The 19,993-nt window shown below is 37.8% G+C and overlaps 1 protein-coding gene across 3 annotated transcripts in view; it reads right to left on the bottom strand.

Moving 5' to 3' along the window:
* Positions 1 to 19,993, bottom strand: part of KANSL1 (KAT8 regulatory NSL complex subunit 1) — a 167,375-nt gene that overhangs the window by 19,136 nt on the left and 128,246 nt on the right. For all 3 annotated transcript variants that reach the window (XM_029927234.1, XM_029927235.1, XM_029927233.1), the window contains 2 exons: positions 9,669 to 9,778; positions 8,707 to 8,902 (listed from right to left, as the gene is read on the bottom strand). In XM_029927234.1, coding sequence (XP_029783094.1) covers positions 8,707 to 8,902; positions 9,669 to 9,778 — 306 coding nt within the window. The remainder of the gene's footprint in view (positions 1 to 8,706; positions 8,903 to 9,668; positions 9,779 to 19,993) is intronic.

Genomic DNA, 19,993 nt, shown 5'->3' on the forward strand with positions numbered 1-19,993 from the left:
AACCTGGTAAGTTTTTCCATACTCAGGGATTTCAAATTCCTCACACAGTAAATTCAGCGGTGCAGAAGAGCTCCAGAAAACTAGCAGTGGGAGTACAGTGTGGTCCAACTATTTCCAACTACAGCACAGATATGCTAAGTATGAAAGTTGCTGAAACCCAGAAATTGAATTAGGAATAGCTCCTTTCCAGATTTAAAATTGAGAAAAAATTCAACCATCACATGAGTTGCAGAGACAAGGCCCAATGGGCAGCGTACTGAGCAGAATAGTGCCCCGCCCCTGACCCCCCTCAATATTCATGCCCCACCGAGAACCACAGAATGTGATCTTATTTGTAAACAGGGTTTTGGGAATGTGATTAGTTTAACATGAAGTAATACTGAATCAGCCTTAAATTCAACTGGTGTCCTTAATAAGACAATTATGTGGGGACGCCTGGGTGGCTCAGGTGGTTAAGTGTCCGACACTTCATTTCAGCTCAGGTCATTATCTCATGGGATTGAGCCCCATGTCAGATTCTGCACTGACAGCGCGGAGCCTGCTTGAGATTTTCCCTCCCACTCTCCCCTACTCACACCCTCTCATTCACTCGCTCTCTTAAAATACATTAAACATTAAAAAAAAAAAAAAAAAGATGACCATGTGAAAACACAAAGACACAGACACACAGGGAAGATGAGCATGTAAAGACAAACTCAGAGACAGGAGATATGCTGCCACAAGCCAAGGAATGCTAAGGACTGCTAGAAACCCCTAGAAGCAGTAAGTGGCAAGAAAGGATTCTTCAGAGAGCCTTCAGAGGCAGCAAGGGTTGCCACCTTGATTTCAAACTTCTAGCTTCCAGAACTATGACAGGAAACAAATACACCCAGCTACTAATTTTTTCTAGCGATAAACACAAAGTCTGGATAAAGAGTAATAAAAGATGGGAAAAACCCCTCAATGTGGGGACTCTGATTAGAATACTGCAGAACAAGGGAAAAGGAAACAAATCTGAGAAACTGAGAAAAAATGTACCTCTGGAAAACTCTTAAACAACTTTGGTGAAACAATTAATCAAACTTCCCACATCTCCAACAGAGTTAAAGATAACTCAGCCTCTGTGATACGGAAACAGAAAAGATGAAAGGGCAATAAGATGACATAAAAAGGAAATATAAAATCTGAAAAGATAATCTTAACCACCTTTGGTAGCAAAATTAGAACCTACCTAAAAGGCACTATAGATCAGACTGATGATCTGGAGAATTAAAATAGGACATGAGCAATAAACTTTTCTTTCTTCCTTGACACTATGGGAGAAGCGAAGAGAGGAAAACAATGACAGGAATGTTAACAGCTAACATCTGAATACTTGTTATGTTCACCCAAACTAGGCCAGCCACTTCCCATATTTAATTTAATGATTACACTGAGGGGCAGGTAGTCAGAGCTAAACAAAAAGGATAAAAAACAATAATATAGAGATAACTGGGATATTTCAGTTTGTAACTGTAAACTCAGGGGCACCAAAAACCAAAGCTATAATAGAAAATAACCTGATAGAGCAAGATAAAAAACCCGCGGCAATATCCACTGCAGTTTTGCAATGATGGAAATGTTCACTATTTGTGTGACTGAAAGATGGTAGCCGCTGGTCACGTGTGACTACTCAACACTTGAAATGTGGTTGTGCCACATTTTTTATCTTCATTTTAAATAGTTACATATGGCTACAGTAGCTACCATACTGGACAGTACAGAGCAGAACTGGTTACCAATATAAAGGAATGAAAATAAGATCATTTGGACTCTGTGCCAAAACAAAACAACAAATAATCACCCTCCCCTACCGCCAAAAGACAGTTAAGTGTTTTAAGGAACAAAGGTTATGAGGCAGGAACCTGAAGCATGGTCAAACTTGTTCTAATCCTGAAGAACTACAAATCCAAATCAAGAACTCAACGAGGGGATATTAAGGTATAAAGAGGACTATCAATAAACAATGAAATGTTTTAAACAAAATAAACCTAAATAAACCTTTAAAACCAGTTTTAAAACTGAATATGAAATGAAAAACTGTTTTCTATTTAATAAAATCTCCATTAAAATCAAAGACTCTCTTGAGATTTAAAAAAACCCACCTACATCTGCTTCTATGTTTCAAAAATCATACAGAAATGCTAAAAGTAAATGAGTGAGAAAAATCATATACTGTATAACATTAGTATAAAAAAAAGTAGAATGTAGGCAAAACCCACTGGAGATAGAAGTCTTAAGTCACTAAGATGATATGATTGTATAGAACTCCACACTATAGACACCAGTGACATTCAAAAAAAAACCAACATAACAGACTACAAATAACAAGCAGAAACTACAGAAACCTCACTTTAACCAAATGCTGTATAAATAAGTAATTAAATAACAAAGGTTTAAAAAGAAAACCCATTTAGAATTTGGAAACTCAATTTGTAACTCTTGGGGAAAAAAAAACTCAAAAACTCAAAGGCAACTTACAAATAGCAAAAAGAACACTTCACACATCAAAGGCTATAGAATGCCATCCAAAAACTATACTCAGAAGAAAATTAAAAAAGTTAAGTGCTTTTATTATTACAGAAGAAAAGAACAGAAAACAAATTAAGCTTCTGAATAAATGCAGAGAGGAGGGGGAAAAAGTCAAGACCACAGGAAGAAGAAATTATCAGCAAAAAAAGATCTTTGAAATGACCAATAAAACAGGAAAGCTGCCGACAAGATTAATCAAGAAAGAGAGATAAATATAATTAAGACTGAGAGACATAACCACAGATAACAAGGATTTAGAAACTAAGAATGCTTTCTATAAAATTCTGTATGAGGTAATTTGAAAAATCTGATAGATGGATAACAGGTGCTGGTCTCAGATGGTTTTTTGCCTTAAGTTCCAACAAATTTTAAAGAAATTCACACTTCCCAGAAAAATGCTTTAAAGTTTTCCAGAGCATAGAAAATGGTGAAGTGTCCCAATTTACTTTAAGAAGTTACCCTACATCAAAGTTAATACTGAACCTCTAAAAGGAATGAAATGCCTAAGACCAACGATTTCTTAGCACTGTTCTGAAAGTATATCTAGTCAAGAAAAAGGAGTAAGAAGTGTACAAAGAAGCATCACATTGCTTACTGGTGACAGCCTATCTAGAAAATTAAAACTCATCACCCAGAACACAAAGAAGTGTTCGATTACAAAAATCAACAGCACTCATAACACTAACAGAAAAGAAATTATTTGCATCACAAAAATACCAAGAATGTAGGAAATATAGAAGAATTGAATGAAGGTATAAAATACATACATGGAGAAATTTTATGTTCCTTTAATACTATAAATTATATTAATTAATTCTCTCTGAAGGAATTTCCATTCAAAACTCACTGCAATGCACATGGACAAATTCTAGTACTAAAGCTCTCTACTCATCATTCTCTTAATCAGAGTATTAGTTCAAAGCACTGAAAAAATTCTTTTGGCCTGAGGACAGTTTACAAATAAAGTATCAGAGCTTCAACTTCTATGTAATTTATCTCAGTCTTTCAATATTTATTTTGTGTGTGTGTTTTACAATGAACTACAATTTCCCTGATGGCACTCCCGCTCCTTCCCAAAAGTTCAACCAGTACTGAAAAGTTAGGCCTCCAAAATCTATCACAAGAAGCTGCTGTCAATAAAAAATGTATTTTATTGGATACCAAATTATTCGCTTTTAATACAAACTAAAAATCTCAGTTCTTTAGTTCTAAACCACAAATGCCATGACACTAGGCCTTAAGAGAATGTCCTACAGAAATGTAACGTTCTGTTACGTCAAGTGTGATACATGAGAAAGAAGTGGAACTTTAAAGAATCTAATTTTAAAATTTAATCCAGAGGAAACATTCCTATATAATTATCCTCCAACACAGACTATAAAATTCCTAAATCACAACACTGCCAAATCGTCTGATAAGAAATGCTACCCCTATGTTTATAGCAGCATTATTTACAATAAATAGCCAAATTACGGAAGCAACCCAAATGTCCATCAATAGATGAATGGATAAAGAAGTGGTAAGTACCTGCACATGCACAATGGAATAATATTCAGTCATAAAAAAGAATGAAATCTTGCCATTTCCAACAACATGGATGGAGTTAGAGAGTATAATCCTAATCAGAGAAAGACAAATACCATATGATTTCACTCATATGTTGAATTTAAGAAACAAACAAAACAGAGCCACACCAAGAAACAGATTCTTAACGAAAAAGAATTGATGGCTACCAAAGGGGAGGTGGGCGGTGGAATGGGTGAAAACGGGTGACAGGGATCAAGGAGGGCACTTGTCATGATGAGCACTGGGTGCTGTGTGGAATTGCTGCATCACTGTATCATGTACCTGAAACTAACAGGACAACGTTAGCTATACTGGAATTAAAAAAAAAAATTGATCTCAAAAAAAAGATTAAACAGAAATGTTATTAAGGCTAACCCAAAAAAGTCAAGGCATGTTATTTTTTTCTTTTATTGATTTGAAATTTCGGTATATTGGGGCGCCTGGGTGGCTCAGTTGGTTAATCGGCCGGCTTCGGCTCAGGTCATGATCTCACAGTTCGTGGGTTCGAGCCCCGCGTCGGGCTCTGTGCTGTCAGCTGGCTCAGGGCCTGGAGCTTGCTTCAGATTCTGTGTCTCCCTCTCTCTCTGACCCTCCCCTGCTTGCATTGTCTCTCTCTGTCTCTCAAAAATAATAAATAAAAGACATGAAAAATTTTTTAAAAATGAAATTTCGGTATATAGAAATTAATGTTTTAGATTGAACTATAAATACCTACACCTCATAGAAGTAGCAGGACGTGATAACATGTTATACAAATTTGTCACTTGAGTGTTTCTTCACTGGCCTAGCTAATTGCTAACATTTACTGTACAAGACCCCCAAAAGTGATGAAATACTTAATAAATAGCAATACAGGCAACTTGTTATCATCTGTACTAATATTACAATAAAATCATGAAAATAGGATATACCTCCATGTTCTCCCCCAGGCTTTACAGATTTTCATGGGAGATAACCCCCTCTCCCAATCTCAAAGCTCTCTATCCTCCCAACCCTGATATTCACTTACAATACCCTAGGGATTCTTCCTTAGAATTAGTTTTGAAATCTATTACATCCTGAGAGCTTTGGAGCCTTCAGATTATTATTTCCTCTAGGATTACTATTGTCACTAGTCTTTCTTTTTTTCTTTCTGACTCCAGTCTCTCTTATGGCCAGTCTACTCTAAATATAAACTATCTGCACATTCATCTTATAAAAAATAGCTTATGACACTTCACTGCTCAAAACTCTAAAATCTAAAATCAACAGTTGGGTCATTTAAGCCTTTCATTATTTACTAATAGGTCTCATTTCTGTTCATTTCCAACAAGTTCATCTTACTAAATCCTTTATTGTAGTCATTGAATTTAAGATACCACTGACATAAAAACAGCCGTTTAGGGGCTAAAAGAAATGTGTTACTATACTAAAGATACATCTCAACTGTAAGATATATTGTAATTTCAGAAATGGTGGTAAAACTTGGTAGAATAAAATCCCAGCTATGATTCAACTAACATGACTGTCTGGTAAAAGTGAATGAGTTCCCTAAAGTGAGTTTTATATTTGGTTCTAGAATACACTAGAGATAAATTAAAATATGTAGGTAAGCCAGTTAACACTGACATTAAACCTTTTTACATTCTCTACTCGTTCATAAACTAGTAACCACCTCTCCCGGGTAGGAAGGAACATGGTGGGAAGGGCAATAACAAGGGTGATTTGAGTTAGTCCAGAAACATGTAGTTCCTGTTTTATTAAGATTCTCCTTTAAAAAAAAAAAACTTTGGAAGCAAATCTTATCACAGTTAAGTGTGAACTCAATGCTGTTGACCAATATCAGAAAATGGCTTATGTGCTACCTTCTTTGCTGTCCAGGCTCTGTTATTAGAGAGTAAGCTCCAGGGAGGCAAGCACTTTGTTCACCAGTGAAGCCTGAAGAATACCTGGCACACAGTGGGCATTCAACACAGTGCTGACTAAATTTGCTTGGCAAAGCCAGCACCTCAGGATGATAAAAGGCAAGATGCCTGCTCAACAGCAAGTATCACTGAGCAAGGAGACACAGTGAGCAACCAAGACAGACAGAAAGGCTCTTGCCTCTAATACTGGCAGAACTCCAGTACTTCTGCTATAACCAGCAAATGGTTTATTTCCTGAACTCACTTTGTTTCTTTTGTCTTATTTTCCATGTAGCTTACTTTTTTGCATGTCAGGATGACTGTGTTTTTGAAACTGACGCTGGGGAGAGTCTGGATGGCTCGGTTGGTTAAACATCTGATTTCCACTCAGATCATGCATGATCTCATGGTTCAAGCCCTGCAACAGGCACTGTGCTGACAGCTAGGGCCTGCTTCGGATTCTGGGTCTCCCTCACTCTGCTCCTCCCCCACTCATGCTCTATCTCTGTCTCTCTCTCAAAAATAAACAAATACTTAAAAAAAAAAAAAAAAAGAAACAAAAGTGGTGGTGCTGGAAGCAAAGGGTCTTTAGTCTCTTCGCAAGTACCTCCGATTTTAGGCACGGGCCAGAAGCAGCTACTGTCAAGAGCAACAAGAAAGGTTTGCGACCATACAGAGAAGAAGGAACCCAGGAGGCCGGCCACCCCACACCACTGCAAATTGTTTACAAAATCCCTAGACGTCATGATGCAGTGGGACTAGCAAACTGCCCAGAGGAAGGACACTACCTCCCCTTGAGGACTTGTTTTTGTTTGGTTGAGGTTTTTTTTGTTGTTAAAAGCATAGAAACATAATAAAAAAACTACTTTCTTACATTTGACAGCAACATACAGTTTTCCTGTTTTTTCAATATCAATTCTAACCTCTGAGAAAAAAATTTTGATTTATAGGATTATTCATAAAAAATTGAGACCCAAATGTCAATGTGAGCAACTTGCCAAATGCTTCTCTTTTCTGGTATTTTGGTAATTCAGGCATTCCAAGGTACAGACATGAGAAAAATGGTACAATCTGATAGTTGATTTTTACTATACTTGCCTTAAAAACAAACAAAAAAAGATCAAGGCAAGGTTATACAGTCCAACTGCACATTATAACAAAACAAGCCAAGCACTGAAAATCCTCTGTATAAACACTAATAGTCCTGACAATTCTCTCCCCTCTTCTCTGTCATCACTTTTCTCATCAGCAAATACAACAGCTAGCTCTATCTTAAGACCGCTCTTCCAGTGAGCGACTTCGCTGCCCTCCTTCAGAGAAACAGTGAGTGATCTAGAACGCTTCTCAACTGAGCATTTCTCAATTGAAGTATTCAATTCTCTTTAAAGCTTTGAATGTGTCTCAACTCCCCCTGCACCCGCCCGCCTTCTCTCCTGAACCTACTCCACCCCAAGCAGAATTTTGCTCTTTTCCCCCTTGAGTTAGCAAGGCTGCTCACCCAGATCTCCAACAACCCTATCCTCCCACGCACGAGGGTCAGTGTGGGCCTTCCCGTGCCGGGCCTGCCTGCAGCACCTCACACACCACCCCTCGTTCTGCGTGGACACAGTCTTCATTTGCCTTCCATGCGTCTTACGCTTTTCGGTTTCCTTCCATTTCATCAGTCACTCCTTCCCCATCTCTTCCTCACCCTCGGAAGGCCTCAAGGCCCAGTTCCATCCGAGCTCCCCGGCAGTGCTTATTTCCCTTTGTCTGTTGCATTTTTCTCCCCAGCACTTAACACTATAGGACTTACCCTTATATTTATTATTTTCTGCCTCTACCCACTAGAGTATTTCGGGAGGGCAAACATTTTTATCTGTTTTTGTTTAGTGCTGTATTGCCAGAGCACAGACCCAGCTCACTGTAGGAGCTCAATATTTGCTGAATGAGTGAACAACAAAGTATTAACAGTAACAGCCACTTTGTACCAGTAACTCATCAGCCAGACACTCCAATGAGCAAGTTACATACATTTCATTTAACCCTCAAACCACCCAAAGAGGTCACTGAGGCTTGGGGGGACAGGAAGGGTACGGGGAGGGGAGTAAGGGGGTGATAAACACTCTCCAAATCACAAAACTACGAAGTGTCAGTGTCATGATTCAAACCCAAGTTTATTCTCTTTAAAGTTAATGCTCTTAACCACTACATGGTATTAATTTTACTGAAGTATTATTTCATTAGTTTTGGAATAAATCCAATTCTGCTATTTGAAGAGGCAGCAATCAAAAGTTTTCTACACTTGTGAACTGACCTCCATTCATTTAGTCACATCAGTTTAAAAATTTTAAGGGAGATTCTTATTTGAAAGGAAAGCATGCCATTTTCAGCGATAACAGGACAAGTAGGAAGCACATCATCCTCCATCAAAGTGTTGATGGCAGCACTTAAACCTCTTCTCCCCCATTTCTATTAAGTCTATTATCAAGTGAGTGGTTTCCAAATCTGGCCGAAGAACCATCTAGGAGTCTTTTGTTTTTCTGAAAACACGGGTCCTAGGCCCAACTTCAGAACTCAGTATTTTGTCAAGCTCCCCAGAAAACTCGGGTGGTTAGCCAAGTCTGGAAAATACTAGTTAAATAAACTAAAGTTGGCAACAGACTAATAATTCTATCTGAGCATCTGGCTCGCTGTGTAACAATGACCAAGCCTCACTGGTACTGACCTTCCTAGAAAGAGGAACGATGCTGTTGGGTCGGACGAGCCTTCGTTTCTTACAGCTCAGCACGGGACGGGTTCGGGCTGCCACGCAGGTGCCATCGGTTGATGAAGAAACTAGATTCAGTCTTTGCCTTTTCTGTAACTGTTCCTCAGCATCAGAGATGTCACCTGGAATGTGGTCTGCCAGGACAGGCTGAAGACTGCATCAGGGGAAGGAAGAATATTCACTTCTCAGCAGACAAGGAAAAAAGCCTTTGATATTGATTCAACCTCCTCTGCTTACACATGTTCACAGACACAAACAAGTTCTAGAGCAGATGCTGGGGTCTGCTCGTGTGTGTGTGTGTGTGTGTGTGTGTGTGTTTGCATGCACACTGTGCTTATTATCTTGGTGGACAATAACATCATATCTGACTAGTGCAAGTCAGTAAGTGACAAATTAAGGTTCCAAGTGATAAAGTTCTCTTCTACAAAAGAAACATGAATAAAGAAAATCTGTAGAAAACTGCAAATGTCAATAAGCTGCCTAAGAAATAGTCCTTCTATAAAATTCAACTTTTAGAGATGTACATATTATTCACTTTTAGAGGGATTCCTTCAACTTTTATAAATTCAGATTTACAAACACAGCCTTTAAGAATCTAATCTGTCCTAGAGTGAAACATTTTATGTACACACTTCTGAAGAATTCTACCAAGACTAGGACCAAACATAACGACTCCCAATAACTGTAGGACCTTTTCTTTTTTTTCCATGGTGAATTAATTTTAGGCTACAGTAAGTAAAAGGGAAATACATTAGCATGCTAATTAAAATATACTTGCTACTATAAGTTGCATGCATAGTATTATTAAGCATTAAGGTTTCTGACTTTAAACCAGGGTTAGTTCTGGCTAGGGATAACTAAGAGTCCCAAATTCATCATTTACAAGCCTACTGAGGATAGGAAGTAGACTCAAAACTTACGTGTTAATAACTCCATTGACAGGTCTCAATGCTCCACATGATTTAGTAGACAATGACTCTGAATGACCAGAGGCACCATGGTTTTCCAGTGGCTGAGAAACAGACTCGATCTAAATCAGAAGAAGAAAAAACATACATTATAACATTTAACTGACAGTATCCTGACTGAAAAGCAGCACCATTTCATCACTTAAACGAAATACCTAAAATTTCTGATGATCATCCTAAAAAACAAAACTCTTATGAATGATGAAAAAAGAAAATTAACTAAGAGAACTAACTGGTTTTTGCTTTGGGGTGAAGAAGGGTAAGGAACCAAAATATTTAACAGACTAATAGTAAGTGCCTACTGAGGAGGAAATGACCTAACGATTCCATGGAAAAGAAGCTTAGCAAAATAATTAACAGTCACAAGAGTCTTCGACCAAGGGTCAGGAGGAAAAATAGCATCCCAAGAAGGTTCTGTAACCCTGGGATCATGACCTGAACCAAAGTAAGAGTCAGATGCCTAACCCACTGAGCCACCCAGGGCCCCCCAACAAATTTATATTTTTTACAAAAATCTGAAGAAAAAGCACATCATCAGTAATCACATGAGCTACAGATAACTACTGCTAGTAGTCTATCTTTTTCATGCCTACTATTTACATGTGTGTGTTGTATGTGTGTGTTTATTTACTTAAATGCCATTAATCTTCAATGTGAATTTTATTGATTTTCTTAGAAGAAGTTATACTTTCCTTGGGGGCAATTCAGCCTCCAAATTAAAACTGAAGGCAACAGAGAAACCGTTATTTAGCACAGAAATGTGTGTCAAAGATAAAGGAGCACATAGCAAGCAGTCAAGAGCATGAACCTCAGAGAGGGAATGGGCCTAGGTTCTAGTCCCAGGCACACGAGGAGGGACTGGATAACCAGAAGACGGTGGGGTATTCTATAATCACTTTGAGATCCAAAGGCAGGGCATTCAGGCAACTAAGTTCATCATTCATTCCCAAATGTAAAGCGCTTAAAATATTAACCCCAATCCTCCAACAACGTCCCATCTGGGAAAAAAACCCCACAACTCACAAGACATGTAATTTTATTTAAAGCTTCTTAAATATCTTCACACTGCCTTAAGTAAAAGTAAATATTCTCTACCCTGCAGTCCAGAAGGATGCAAAGACAGAGGGTAGAGAGAGATACATTAATAAACACTTTACAAATGTTAGGCCCACATACTAATTTAAGCTTGATCACTACTACTGTAGTGGTTTACATCATTAGTATTTTCAGGAAACTAACACATGACTCACATATCTGTCTTCCAACAAGAAACTGTAAAAAGGATCAAAGAATTTAAAGGCTCTCCGATCCAGAAACCAGGAGTTACTATTGAGCTTCTCTTGAATTTTATGTGGTGTTCAGATAGATTCTGAGGGTACATGCATCCCACAGCCAGAAAGAAAAGAGCAGAAAAACTGCCGGGTAGAGAATTTCTGTTAATTCCCTTTCTCCCAAAAGCAGAGGTTCAGGGGGTTACCTTTTGAGAGTTAAAAGTAGTAAGGCAGGGTGCCTGCGTGGCTCAGTCGATTAAGCGTCCAACTTCGGCTCAGGTCATGATCTCACAGTTTGTGGGTTCAAGCCCCACATCGGGCTCTGTGCTGATGGCTCAGAGCCTGGAACCTGCTTCGGATTCTGTGTTTCCCTCCCTCTAAGCCCCTCCCCTACTTGTGCTCTGCCACTCTAAATAAATATAAAAAATTTAAAAAAAAAATGTAGCAAGGCGAGTTAGGAGTGATTTCTTCTCTGACTTAGAGATATAAAGATTTCTACTTTTATTCCTGTGTCAAAATAAGTTACTTTTTGACTTTATATGAATTATTTCATGTTTCAAGCTCATCTCAATGATACTCAACATAGTCTTGCTTAAAATCACCAAAATACTGCTGGCTCATAAACAGAGTACCAGTCCTTTCCACAAACTAGCAACAAGGCCAGGAAAATGTGCTAAATTGGGAGTGGAACCTTCTGAAAATTCGATTCCATTAAGTTACGTAGTGAGGCTTCCATTTCTGCATATATAAAATGGGACTATTACGTGCCTCACTTTCCTATGCTTCTATACTGAGGCTAAAAGAAAATATATACATGCAATTAGACAAATATAATTTTGAATTCTTAGGTTTGTATTTTATATATGTATGTATGTATATATGTATGTATGTTTGTATTTTTTATATGTATGGATATGTTTGTTGCTTCTACACTCAATGTGGGGCTTGAACTCATGACTCTGAGATTAAGAGTCACATGCTCTTCCAACTGAGCCAGTGTGGCGCCCCAGAATTATTTATTTTGAAAATTTTCAATCAACATAATGCCTGATTTATATTTACCTACACCACTGAAAATAGGTACCTAGAATCTAAAAAAATATAGTAATTGCATAAAACAGTCATATAGTCTTATTATTCAACTTATTTATCCACAGTCCATTTTATCTTAATAATCTTCTAATTAGTCATTAAAAAAGTATATATGGTAGAGCAAATATTTCCCAGCCAGTATCTACCCATCTACTCTCTATCTCAAAACCCTTGTTGGACCAGTGCACCATTCACTGAACCTGGTGACTGTTAAAACTTTAAAAAAAAAAAAAAGGTTGTTCTTGCTTAACCAATGGTAGGAAGATTATACCTTGGACTGTTTAAAAAGAAACAGCAATAGTTTACATTTTTAGCATACCTTTCTTCTGAGAAAGCATTTATCCTCTGACTTGTTATCACTACCACTCCACAAAGTAAGGAAAGGGTAAAAGAACAAGGTTTATTTTACAAATAGAAACAAATAATGAAGTCATCTGTCAAAAGCCACAGAAGTAATATTTTGCTAAAATAAACAAAAAAACTTCAATTTCAAATATTTACCCAGTAATTACCTTTCCTGGAAGAAAAAAGGGTATGTAAGAAAATATACTTGTTACCTGCTTGTTTGCACAAAAGAAATAAAGGAAAGGTAATGCAAAAACTAATGAAAATGGCCACCTAAAGAAGTGGGAACATGATGGAGAGAAAGGGAAAATGGGAACAAGGCAGAAGGAATGATGGTCTTTGTACAGCTTGGACTCTTAGAACTGTACTAATGCTTCACATACTCAAAAAATAATAATAAAGATCAACTATTGTGTTAGGAAAGAAAATGTGGACTACCACAGTACTAGGATAACTCTAAAGAGGCAACAAAAGTATAAGTGCATTACAAAACAATTACTTAGCACACTAAAAGGATAAGGAAAAAAACTGAAGTATTTTCAGCAAATAGTATTTTGACTGCGTATTACAGGGCAAAAACATTGCACACAATATCGTACTCTGGTTAGTAAATATATTTTTCACAAGGGTATGAGACGGCAACTATGAAACTACTTTATGTGATAAAAGTAAGTATCAATGGGGAAGGCTGTGGTGTTGAACCAGTATTAGTATGAACTTACAGTTTTTAATATATGTACAGCTGAGTAAATTAACACCAATACACGTGTATGTATGCATGCTTTAGCATACGTATATGTTTTCCAGCTTTCTGTTGGGAAGTCGTAGAAGCAATGATACTAAGCACAAGCACAACGTGTACTCAGATCTTGGTTTCTAAACACTCTTGTCCAATAAAAAGAACCAGGGCTGGAACAGGTAAAATACAAGAGGAGTTCAGAACATCTTGTGGTGCCTGAAAGTGAATACTCAATAACCCAGGACACAATATGAAAGAGGCCAGATATCAAAACTGAGACAAGTAGGGGCGCCTGGGTGGCTCAGTCGGTTAAGCATCCGACTTCAGCTCAGGGCAGATCTCACGTTCGTGGGTTCGAGCCCCGCATTGGGCTCTGTGCTGACAGCCAGCTCAGAGCCTGAAGCCTGCTTCCCGTTCTGTGTCTCCTTCTCTCTTTGCCCCTCCCCCTCTCATGCTCTGTCTCTCTCTGTATCAAAAATAAATAAAACATTAAAAAAAAAAAACTGAGACAAGTAGAGCATGAATGAATCATAATAGTAACAGATTATAATCCATAAAATGAAATTAATATCCATGAACCCATTTCTTACATAAAGAACTGAATGACAGAATCCATACATAAATAAATGAGGGAGAAAAGACAGCTCTTCATAACAGAATTCCAATTAACAAATGCAGAAAAAAGAAAATCACCATTTAGTAAACACCACAGTAGTAACTGTTGTGGGCAAAACCCACTGGTGGATGATAAAATTGTGGAATAAAGTATAATGAGCAACAGAATATTGCATAGTAACTCCCTAGGAAATACATTCATTACAAAGGGAAAAATACTAACTTCACAGTGGGGAAGGCTGGTAGGCACCACCTTAATCAAGTGAAAAACGGTATCACCACCACCATCATGAACCCCCAATATGGTGCACTGAGAAGGGCGCAGTAGCACTTCTGCCATGTTACTTATAAACACATAAGCTCTAGTAATGAGAAAACATCAGGTGACTCCAATTGGAGTAATATTACACAAAATAACGGACCAGTATTTCTGTATTAAGGCCATGAACAACAAAGACTGAGGAACAATGACAGACTAGAAGAAATGTAAAGAGATAGGGCAACTAAATGCCGTTTAAGATTTTGAACCCTCCACTCCCCCCTCAAAAACACATTAGCCAGAAAACAAGTGAAATTTGAATAAAATCTGAATAGCACTCTATCAATGTTAATTCCAAGCTTTGATCTTTGTACCATGGTAATGCGAGTTAACAACACTATGGGAAGCTGGGTAAAGGGTATGGGGAGACTGTGTGCTACTTTTATAACTTTCTGTAAGTTTAAAATCATTTTTTAAAAGTTTTAAGAACAAATGAAGAAAAGTTTATCCAACATTAATCAACAAAGCAAATTTCATTCACACCCAAATGTGGCATCAGTCTACAGCTTCCTGTCACCTACAGGATAAAGTATACAGTTCACTAAGAGAACTACAAAATCCATCATGAATTAGCCCAATCATCCAACACTCCATCAGAGAGAAGTATCTGTAGTTATCACCCAGGCTCTCTCAAACCTCTTTCATATCATATATGCAGTACCCTCTTCCTGTCAAAACTCACTCTCAGCAACATCCTTCAGCAAATGCACAAGGACTCAGTGCAAGTATAGTACATCCTTTATTCTAATACCTTTCCTGACCTCCCTTAGAAGTGAGAATTCTTCCCGCCTAGAGTTCCTTGTTCAATGCCTGTTGTACGACCATGAAGCCCTCGAGGGAAGATACCTCGTTATGCTAATTCATGTTTCCTAGACACACAGCACAGTCTGGAACAGCAGCTTTTTGCCAAGCGTTTATTATGGACCGAACACTGTTACAAGCACACTGTACTTCTTCAATAGTTAATTATCAAAAACTCTAAAGAAACATGGAGACAGAACCACTCTTACCTAAGGCCCTTGAGGGCAGATGTGCTATGGAAATTTATACAGACTTTTAAAAAGTCATACACTTTATATAGTGGGTAAGTGCTCCAAAATTAAATATAAAGCCAGGGCCAAAGAGTGTAAACCCAAAGAGTGAATTGTAATGTAAACTATGGACTTTGGGTGATTGTGATAGGTCAATGTAGGCTCATCAACTGTAACAAATGTACCACTTTGGTGGGGGCCATAGACAATGGAGACAACCCAAGGCAGCCCATGCTGGGGCAGGGGGTATATTAAGAAATCTCTATCTTCTGCTCAATTTTGCTATCAACCTTAAACTGTTCCCCCCAAATATTCTTAATTTAAAAAAATAAAATATATTAATATTTCTGCTTCAAAAAGTGTGCATAATTAAAAATGTAAAGTCTCACCAAATATCACTTCAGGTCAAATTTTGTCACCAAATGAGCTTGATGCAGACCTTAGGGAAAACCACTTCAAGTTCTTACACATCTCTGGAGTTTGGAAATGCAGATAAGGGTATTTGGACCTGCAGGACTGTTTCTACTTTGCACAAGAAGGGAAGTGTATCTGTTGGGGGGGTGGGGAAGGAGGGGTGTAGGTAGTGTTCTATAAACATCAGTCAGGTCAGGTTGGTAGTATTGTTTGGATCTTTTATATTCATGTTTCTTGTTTAGTAACTGTCAATTACTGACTTATAAGTGTGAAAAATTTGAAATATAATTATGGATTTGTCTACCTCTTTAATTTGCATATACTTTATGCTTCATGTATTTGAAGCATCCACCTTTAGGACTCTTCTGTCTCCTTGATAAAATGAACCCATTATCTAAAATGTCCTTCTTTTCAAAAAAAAAAAAAATAAATAAAATAAAATAAAACATGTCCTTCTTTTCTCTGGTAACTCTCTTAAAACTGTATCTCTGGTATTCCTATCTTAAAAACTATTTTGCTAATATTAATACACAGAGCAGCTTTCTTATGCTTACTGTTCATAAAGTGTATCTTCCTCTGTCCTTTTATTCCCCATAGATCTGAGTTTCCAGCTGGTATAATTCACCTTCACCCTAAAGAAAGTTCTTTAACATTCTTCCAGCGCACATACCCTGCCCACAGATTTCTCTCAACTTTATCTAAAAATGACTTCACCTTTATTTCTAAGGCTTTTTTGGCCCTACTTGCTATTTTAATGACCCCATTCCATTGTCTTCTGTTTTCCAGTGTTTCTGAAAAGAAATCACCAATCCTTATCAATGTTCACTTACATGGAATGCATCTTTTTTTCCCCTCTGGCTACTTGCAAGATTTTCTTCAGCTTTCATTTTCACCAAGTTATATTTCTCCTGCTTACCATTTTCTGAGTTTCTTCAATCCGTAAATTTATCTTTTTCATTCAAATATCCAGCCACTGTTTCCTCAGCTCCAACCCTCCTCCCCTTCTGGATCTCTACTATACATATTTACTGTTCCCCCAGCACTATGTTCATTTTTGAGCAGTTCTATGTTCAGTCTTTCTGTCTTCTGGTTGGATTAATTCCCACTGATCTGTTATGGGCACTGACCCTTTCTTATGTAAGTTTTCAACCTGTTATTTAGTATGCCAGTAAATTTTTTACTCAGATACTGTACTTTTCAATTCCACAGTTTATGTTCCACAAGTTCCATGTGATTCTTTTTTAGTTTTCACCTCTCTGCTATTTCTCCATGTTTGCTATCTTTTACTTAAATCTTACTTTTACTTCTACAATTTTTTAAAATGTCTTTATTTTTGAGAGAGAGAGAGAGAGAGAGAGAGAGAGTGTGTGTGTGTGTGTGTGTGTGTGTGTTGGGGAGGGACTGAGAGAGAGGGAGACAGTATCTAAAGCAGGCTCTGTGCTGTGTGAACACAGAGCTGGAAGTGGGGCTTGAACCCATGAAACATGAGATCCTGAACCAAAGTCAGACACTTAACTGACTGAGCCACCCAGGCATCCCATATCCCATTCAAACCTATTTCTATTAGATGCTTTAAAAATTCTTATTTAAATACAATAGGAGCCATTTCAGGATCAGTTTCGATTATCTTCTCTCATGACTAACAGTTTCCTGTTCACTGATATGTCTAATAAATTATTATAGAAGATATTGTATATGATATGTTACTCTCAATTTGGTTACATTTCCCAGAAGTATGTTGATTTTTGCTCTAGTAGGCAAAGTTCTAATTGGTTAGAAACCAAATGAACCTTGATTTTGTGTAACTAGTTTCATGCTTTCACAGAAACCTTTCAGTTTATTTCTAATTTCTTAATCCTGTGGTGGGTGAGTCCCTTAGTCCTGGGGAAGTCTAACTCCTAAAGCATGAGCCTTCTTTGCTTCCGGTAAAGCCCAAGTCAAAGGTTTTGACCAAGTCATGCTGGAACTCAAACTCCAAATTCTGTTCTTTGCTGCAGTGGTCAGTGACTACCTTCTCTACGCTCTCAGTCTACCAACTGCTGCCTTCTACTCTGCTCTTATCTAAACTCCACTGAACACGTGCAGATCAGGGGTTAGGTTAGCTGAAGGATGGGACAGTGATTTACAGAGTGTGGGACTGAGACCTCTGTCCCCATGAGCCCCTCTGTGCCACTATTTCCTCCCTCAGTTTCTAGCTACTTGGCAGCTATGACCTCAATCCTCTGACAATATGAGAGCTAATGAGATGGTGGCTATCTGGTTGAGTTCTAAAAACCCTGTACCAAATGGACAGAGGAGGCCCTGTGAGAATATTTTGTCTGAAAGTTTATTGACTTTCTTTGGTAATTTTTAAATGCATTCTTCCTACCTAGTAATAGGCATAGGTTCCAAGTTAGCTTTTTTCACTCGTTAATTCTTAATTGGGGGAAAGGGGACTACTAATTATTCAAGAGAGGGAGTGGGAGGAGAAAGAAGGAAAGGGCATGTTTTAGAACTGGGGAGAACAACTCAATAGCTTTAGACAATCCTCCCTTTCCAGGAACACACCCATTTTGTTCAGAAGGCTTTTTACTTCATACCAGAATTTATTAGTGTAGCAGTTGACTATCAGCACCTGCAGATGCAAAGCCAGAGGCCTTTTGTTTCTCTCTTCTGCCTACTCTTACCTTTCAAATTGCCTTTTAGTCAGAAGTCAGATTGAAGTTTGATTGCTTTAAGGGGCATTTTTTTTTTTAAGGAGTTCCTCCCTTCTTCTACCTCAGTACTCTGTGGTAGAAAAACAAAACTCACCCCATCTCAGGGAACATTTCCTACTTGTCTCCATGGCTCAAAAAAGGCTCACTCATGCATCGAGTCTACAAAATAACTTAGTTTCTGCAATATCTGTACAATGCTCATAACCAAAGCAGAATGTATATTTGTTCTGTCAAGAAACACTCGTTCAGTTTGGAAATGAGGCAAAAAGATTAAAGTCCTTTCAGTGTAACACCTGAACGTCATCTAACAAGTCCACCAAAGGGTCATAGGACTCGTGATCAATTACTTAACTTTGTATTACTTACTATTTATACTGGGCTAGGGTTTAGATGCCTCAAGGTGGATGTCTGTTTTTAGAACACTGAGAAGTTAAAATTGATCTGTGTCTAGATGAAAACATAATTCCAAAGGTAATGGCTTTATTATTCTTACAAGACATTAACAGTTTGTAGGCTACTGAGTCATCTTATTCTAGCACTCATCATTCTCACCGACATCAGTAAATTACACTATGTTTTTTTGAGAATTTTGTCTAACTTCTTAAAACTATATTTTGACAGTTAAAAAAATGGCTTTGGCTTTTTTTGGTGAATTTCAGAAATGAAAATACAAAACTGAACAACACAAAAAAACAAAAATCTTTAATTTTTAAGCCACAAATCTTCAAATATTCTTTTTGAAGAGGAGTTTTTTAAAAAGGGGTGGGGCAACAAATACTTTCATTTTGGAAAAAATTAATAAACAACATGGAAAAGAGAGTGGTTCAATGTGAGTATGAAAATCTATAGCTGCACCTGTCAAGTGTGACTTAAGATTTTTTACAGCAAACTTGAAAAGACAAGGTATAAACCACTTTTCAAAAAAGAAGCTGGATAACAAAAAGGCAAAATTGAATACTGTTTTTCTACAATGAAAAGCTGCTTGGCAATTCTATTAGTCACAGCTTTGCACATATTTGGCATTTTTTAAGTGGTTAAGGCCCTTTAAGTTGCTTAATGTCCTTTAAGGAATAAATGCTTTCCAGCCTACCCACCAATGCAATAAATGACGGAGATGTACTGCCTTCTGTCTGCCTTTATACTTCTATTAGAAAGACATTTTATAAAGATTTTTCAGAAAGCATGTGTAATTCACAACAGAGGGAATGGGTTAATCTCTCCTTGAAGACATATAATGGCAATGTATACTCGGTTGTTGTTTTTAATGTTTTATTTTAGAGAGAGAGAGATGGTGTGAGCAGGGGAGGGTCAGAGAGAGAGGGAGACACAGAATCTGAAGCAGGCTCCAGGCTCAGAGCTACCTGTCAGCCAGCAAAGAGCCCAGCACAGGACTCGAACCCACAAACTGTGAGATCATGACCTGAGCTGATGCCAGATGCTTAACCGACTGAGCCACCTGGGCACCCTTCACTCAGCTGTTTTCATAATTTTTATTTTACTGAATCCAAGAAGCATTCTATTTATTGTACAAGGTAGAAACCACTGGGGCCAACACAATGAGGAACGATGAAGATCATCTTGCCCTTGAAGAATCACACAATCTAATACTGAGCATATACATGCAAGTGAATGGTGAGTGCAAAAACGGTCAAGTCCCTAAGGGGTGCACACACACCCATAAGTGAACATGTGTAAATACTACAACGAGAATCAGAAACACAGTGAAGAGTCTGTCATGTCCTATCCTTCATAAGC

This window comes from Suricata suricatta, chromosome 17 (assembly GCF_006229205.1).
Source record: "Suricata suricatta isolate VVHF042 chromosome 17, meerkat_22Aug2017_6uvM2_HiC, whole genome shotgun sequence".
NCBI classification, from domain to species: Eukaryota; Metazoa; Chordata; class Mammalia; order Carnivora; family Herpestidae; genus Suricata; species Suricata suricatta.